Below are 6,000 nucleotides of genomic sequence, written 5' to 3'. Positions count from 1 at the left end.
GGGCTCTCATTAGCCGTAACCATCAACATTAATAGAAATAAACTCTTGAAATAGATCATTCTGTGTGTAATTACTGGTATAAATGAACTTTTCAATGATATTCTAATTTATTGAGCTGTGCCTGTATAGTTCTATTGTTAGGGCTCATTTATCAAACTGGTGTAGAGTAGAACTGGCTTAGTTGCCCATAGCAACCAACAGTGGCGTAGCTGGAATTGACTGGGCCTCACAGCAAATTTTTGAATAGGCCTCCATCCCCCAGTAATTTTTTAGCGACCCCTTTCTTTCATGCTGCCCTCATTCCTGCGGCTAGTAAAGATCGCTCTCAGACCAGGCCCAGCAGCTGGTCCATCCGTTATATACACTGTCTATACTGTCACTGTATATCATTTCATTGTGTAATTCTCTTGAGGGGGCCCTGACCAAATCCTTTAGTCCTCCTCCTCCTGGATGGGGCCCTTCTGGGTCAGGGCCCCAAAGCAGCCGCTTCCCTTATAGCTACGCCCCTGGCAACCAATCAGATTGCACCTTTCATTTTCCAAAAGAGCTGTGAAAAATGAAAGATGGAATCTGACTGGTTGCTATGGGCAACTAAGGCAGTTGTATTTTACACACGTTTAATAAATAAATGACCCCCTATGACCTTCTCTGCCACTTTGAAAGTCCATAAAGATTTTTTTTTTTTGGGGGGGGGGATTATGAAGTGGTTTAAAAGGAAAACTATCTCTGTTGCCCATAGCAACGAATGTCCAATTCTACTCCTGACAAATGAAAGCTGCGCTGTGATTGGTTGCTATTGACACCAAAGCCTTTGACTTCTTTCAGAAGTCCTGGAGGAGCTCACTTTACACTGCTGTATTACACCATGACTTCCCCCCGTCAGGCGCGCAGCGGAGATGAACTGCAGCACTGAACAAGCAGCAGCCTTCTCCTACTGTTACTGTCTCAGCCCTAACTGATCTAATCAATGACACAAAGCATAACCGTCCCTTGCCCTGCCATTGGTGGACTGCCGGGGTGGGCGGGTCAAGGCGGCGGGCGCCCATTGGCTGGCAGGAGAACAGTGTCAATGTTTAAGCAGCAGCGTGAGGTGAATAGAGTCAGTCAGTAAAGAGGTGCTCGGAGCTGCGCTTGGATGTGACTCGGCGCGGGACAGGAAGGGTTACAGCCACAACTGTTGAGCTGTGCGGACTGCAATGGATTTCTATGCATTGTATTTCTATAGGACTGACTGGAGGAAGCATCTGTGCTCCCAGCTGCAATGAGCCTGCCTAGAAGAAGCCAAAGACTCCCATCATCTCTGCTGCTGCTGCTGCTGGTCAGAAGAGGAGACATGAGCTGTCCACTTTGGAAGTGACTTGGAACTATCCATGGTGAGGAGATCCATTGCACTTGGCTGTGGAGAGAGGCAGCAGGGTTGCACAGCCCATGAGAGGTGAGTGCTCTGGAGCTGGGGGATGAATGCAGCCTATCAGGCTTTTTTCACTCAATCATCACTAATATCTCTCCTTTTTTCTGGATCTGCAGTTATTAAACATCTGCATTCTGGATGTGTCCTTCATGTGTGAAGGGCCAGGCGTTGGGTACCTGGGTGCCATAGGTGTGGGCACAGTATAGAACTGATTAATTGATTAAAGGAGGATAGAGGGGGGGGGGGGGGGGGGGGGAGTGATCAGAATATCAATGCGCCCACCTATGTAATTGCTGTGCCTGTGACACCAGCATCTCATTTCAAGGGTTGGTCATGGATGATTGATCTGCATCTGTTCTAGATCTGTCGGCTTCTCTATGGTGGATCTATTTCTTTATCATCTGCCTGTTCCTATAAAGTGGTGTTTTTTTCCCCCGTTTTCCATTTGTGCATCCAGCCATGCTTTGCCTGTTGATTTGATCTGAACATGAAGTGAATACTATTGTGTCAGCCAATGCAGTGCCATGATTTTCTGCTGGCTAGAGAATGGCTTGGATAGGTGATTATGATATGTGAAGCCTTGATGTCGTGATTGTGGTTTTCTTTCTTATAGCTATAGTAATTGCTCGACGCTGGATGCACGCATTGTGTCCCCGATTGAATCTTCTGATGTCTCTGCACACCACAGAGTTTCATTGCAGGGTCCAGTTTGTGCCATCCTAGTCTAAGGGCTGGGATACCATCTCCAACCAATCATGTTTATTGCAAGCAAGATGGGCATTAGTGTATTTTAATCGAGATCTGAAATGGGCTGTAATGATAACTGCATGAGAACGTTAAGAAGATGGGCATTTATTACTATGAGGCTGTCCTCCATTGGGCTATATAAATTGTCCTTTCCAATTAATATTTGACGAGACAAATAGCTCAGGCGGGATGGTGAAGAATTGTCTTTCCAGCACAAAAACAACCACTGATTTAACCCTGCCAGCCTCCTCTGCCATGGTCCATTTGCTGCTTATCTAACTGCAGGTGTTTTTAAATCAACAGGTTCAAGGAACTGAGAAGAGGAGAGTGAAACCGAGAAGACCCTTCACATACACTTTTGGGGATGTACCTTTCAGTTTTATTGCTATTCTTTTTGTGGGCTCCTGCCCTGACTATAAAAAACTTAAATTTTTCTGTACCGGAGGAGGCAATTGCTGGAACCATTGTGGGCAACCTAAGCAATGACATAAAACTGGGTATTTTAGAGAGGGGCAAGAAATCCAACTTCAGAGTACTGGAGAATTCTGCGTCAGACTTAATAGATGTAGAACAGGACAGCGGGCTGGTGTTCACCAAACAACGGATTGATCGGGAGACTTTGTGCCGAAGAAATTTAAAATGTCAAGTGTCCTTGGAGGTCTTTGCGAATGACAAAGATCTATACATGATCAAAGTGGATATCACAGATATTAATGACAATTCACCCATTTTTCCATCCGAGCAGATTGATATTGATATTTCAGAAAATGCCTTCCCTGGGACAAGATTTCCTCTCACCAGTGCCCATGATCCAGATTCTGGAGACTATGGCTTAAAGACATATGTCATCAACCGTAACGGATTGTTTTCCTTAGATGTGAAATCCAGAGGGGATGGGACAAAGTTCCCTGAGCTGGTTATAGACAAACCGTTGGACAGAGAAGAACAAAGCCATCATAACCTCATTTTGACTGCTTTGGATGGTGGCAACCCTCCAAGATCTGCTACAGTCCAAATAAATGTCAAAGTCATAGATTCTAATGACAACAGTCCGGTTTTTGAGGCACCTTCGTATATGGTGGAAATCCCAGAAAACTCACCACTGGGAAGGGTTGTGATAGATCTCAATGCAACAGATGCAGATGAAGGCTCCAATGGTGACGTTGTATACTCTTTCAGTGGCTATGCACCAGACAGAGTCCGGGAACTTTTCTCTATTGATCCCAATACAGGTGTTATTCAAGTAAAGGGTAACCTTGACTATGAGGAGAATAATCTCATTGAAATTGATGTGCAAGCACGTGACCAAGGCCCAAACCCAATTCCTGCTCATTGTAAAGTTACAGTAAAAGTTATTGATAAGAATGACAACGCTCCATCGATTGGCTTTATATCAGTCCGTCAGGGAGCAATCAGTGAGGCGGCACCCCCTGGCACTGTTATCGCTTTAGTGAGGGTGACCGATAAGGACTCTGGCAAAAACGGACAGTTGCAGTGTCGGGTTCTGGGCAATGTGCCTTTCAAGCTGGAAGAAAATTCGGACAATTTTTACTCTGTTGTAACAGATAGACCTCTTGACCGTGAGACACAGGATGAATATAATGTTACCATAATTGCCAGAGATAATGGGAATCCTCCTTTAAACTCAACAAAGTCCTTTACTGTTAAGATTTTAGATGAAAATGATAACGCTCCCAATTTTAACAAAGGGCTGCATGTGTTGCAGGTCTCTGAGAATAATATTCCTGGGGAGTACTTAGGTTCTGTGGTAGCACATGATCCAGATCTTGGACATAATGGAACAGTGTCATATTCAATACTGCCATCCTATGTTGGAGATGTACCAGTTTTCACCTTTGTGTCAGTCAATCCCACTAATGGTGCCGTTTACGCCCTTCGATCTTTTAATTATGAGCAAACAAAATACTTTGAATTCAAGCTCCTTGCGAAAGATTCGGGCTCCCCCCATCTGGAGAGCAATGTTACTGTGAGAGTGACTGTACTGGATGTCAATGACAATGCACCAGTCATTTCCCTTCCAATTCTACAAAATGACACTGCAGAAATTCATGTTCCCAGAAATGTAGGTGTGGGGTACGTAGTGAGCACAGTCCGAGCCGTGGACAACGATTTTGGAGAAAGTGGTCGACTGACCTATGAAATTGCCTACGGCAATGAAGAGCACCTTTTTGAGATTGATCCTGTGACTGGAGAGATTAAAACCCTGAATCCATATTGGGAAGAAGTGTCACCAGTTGTAGAGCTTGTAATCAAGGTGACTGATAATGGAAAACCAGCACTTTCAGCTGTTGCAAAACTCATTATTAAATCTTCTTCTGGATCTCTACCAGAGGGGGAACCTAGGGTCAATGGGAAACAACACCAGTGGGATATGTCTTTGCCTCTTATTGTCACATTAAGCACAATTTCTATTATATTGTTGGCTGCCATGATCACTATTGCAGTTAAGTGTAAAAGAGAAAATAAGGAAATCAGAACCTATAATTGCAGGATTGCAGAGTACAGCCACCCCCAACTGGGGAAGAGTAAAAAGAAAAAAATAAACAAGAACGACATTATGTTAGTTCAGAGTGAAGTAGAGGAAAGAAATGCAATGAATGTCATGAACGTTGTCAGCAGCCCTTCACTTGCCACATCACCAATGTACTTTGATTACCAGACCAGACTCCCTTTAAGTTCTCCTCGTTCAGAAGTGATGTACCTCAAGCCTACATCTAATAATCTGACTGTTCCTCAAGGCCATGTTGGCTGCCACAACAGTTTTACTGGACCAGTGAGCAACACAACTGAGACAACGTCTAATCGGATGTCCTTAATTCAGGTATGGCCACCACCAATGCACACAGCTAAATGTTATCAGTTGTCCTCATACTTACATTTATGCTTTTAGCTTTGCTCTTGTTTTACAATTATGCCCTACACCTTAGCTAAGAATATTTAAGCGTATTTATCCATATAAGCTCTTGTAGTTACTTAATTACACCTTAAATTAGCAGTGCTTTATAGTAAACATACAAATGGCTGAAGTACAGTTCTCACGTATTGTGTGGAGAGAGAAGTAATGGAGATGGATGCATAGGCAGAGCCTTGCAGGTTCTCTGATCACTGATACCTACTCTACTACACATCCCTCTCTTTCTATAATATACAGTTCTCTATACATCTTGAGTATCACTGACCTGTGGACGGGTTTGACGAAGAACTGATTTCATGTCAATTGCTCTGCTGTAGTCTACCATGGAAGCTGCTATTTGTATTCATAGTTTATCTGTGTACTGCAGTTGGAAGGTGTATAGAGAACATGCAAAGCTTAACCTCATATCAGCCCTCAAATATAAAATGTTCAAAATTATTGCTGTTTTCATCCTATATGTCTATCTTCATGCATATCTCCCACTCTGCACATATATTGCCATGTTTTCGTAATGCAGTTGTCCCCCCACGTCTCCAGCTGCATTCTTTGCATGGTTTGAGGAGAAAGGAGTAATTACATACTGTGAACACGCTTGTGTAGAAGACCTGAAAAACTATTGGAAAAGCTTTTAGCCCAATAGACAGCTCTAGTTTGTGTTGCTGATGGTGAAGGCACTGGTTATACGTTATGCTCCTACTCTCTTATTAATTTAATTCATGTTATCGGCCTTGTGATTTATTAGTGTTATTGATCCTAATCTGAAGAGCTACGACTGTAATGGTGATTCATGACTTTGATGACGAGGTTCCTCATACTGTAGGTGTAAACAGTGTTGTTCAGGGTATTCATCTACTCTGCTTCACATCCTCTTCACATCCTGCAGGAATAGACACATATGGGTAATGTC

The 6,000-nt window shown here is 43.4% G+C and overlaps 1 protein-coding gene across 3 annotated transcripts in view; it reads left to right on the top strand.

Moving 5' to 3' along the window:
- The first annotated feature begins 1,126 nt into the window (after window positions 1-1,126).
- PCDH17 (protocadherin 17) overlaps window positions 1,127-6,000 on the top strand; it is a 208,350-nt gene continuing 203,476 nt past the window's right edge. For 2 of the 3 annotated variants that reach the window (XM_040425386.1, XM_040425383.1), the window contains exons 1-2: window positions 1,127-1,435; window positions 2,462-5,000. In XM_040425386.1, the coding sequence (XP_040281320.1) occupies window positions 2,523-5,000 (2,478 nt within the window). In that variant the 5' untranslated portion in view covers window positions 1,127-1,435; window positions 2,462-2,522. The remainder of the gene's footprint in view (window positions 1,436-2,461; window positions 5,001-6,000) is intronic. The other variant, XM_040425385.1, reaches the window with a different exon arrangement.

Source organism: Bufo bufo, chromosome 3, assembly GCF_905171765.1.
Source record: "Bufo bufo chromosome 3, aBufBuf1.1, whole genome shotgun sequence".
In the NCBI taxonomy this organism is placed as follows: domain Eukaryota; kingdom Metazoa; phylum Chordata; class Amphibia; order Anura; family Bufonidae; genus Bufo; species Bufo bufo.
Note: the sequence above shows the minus strand (reverse complement) of the source record. Positions and strands in the feature narration are given on the sequence as shown.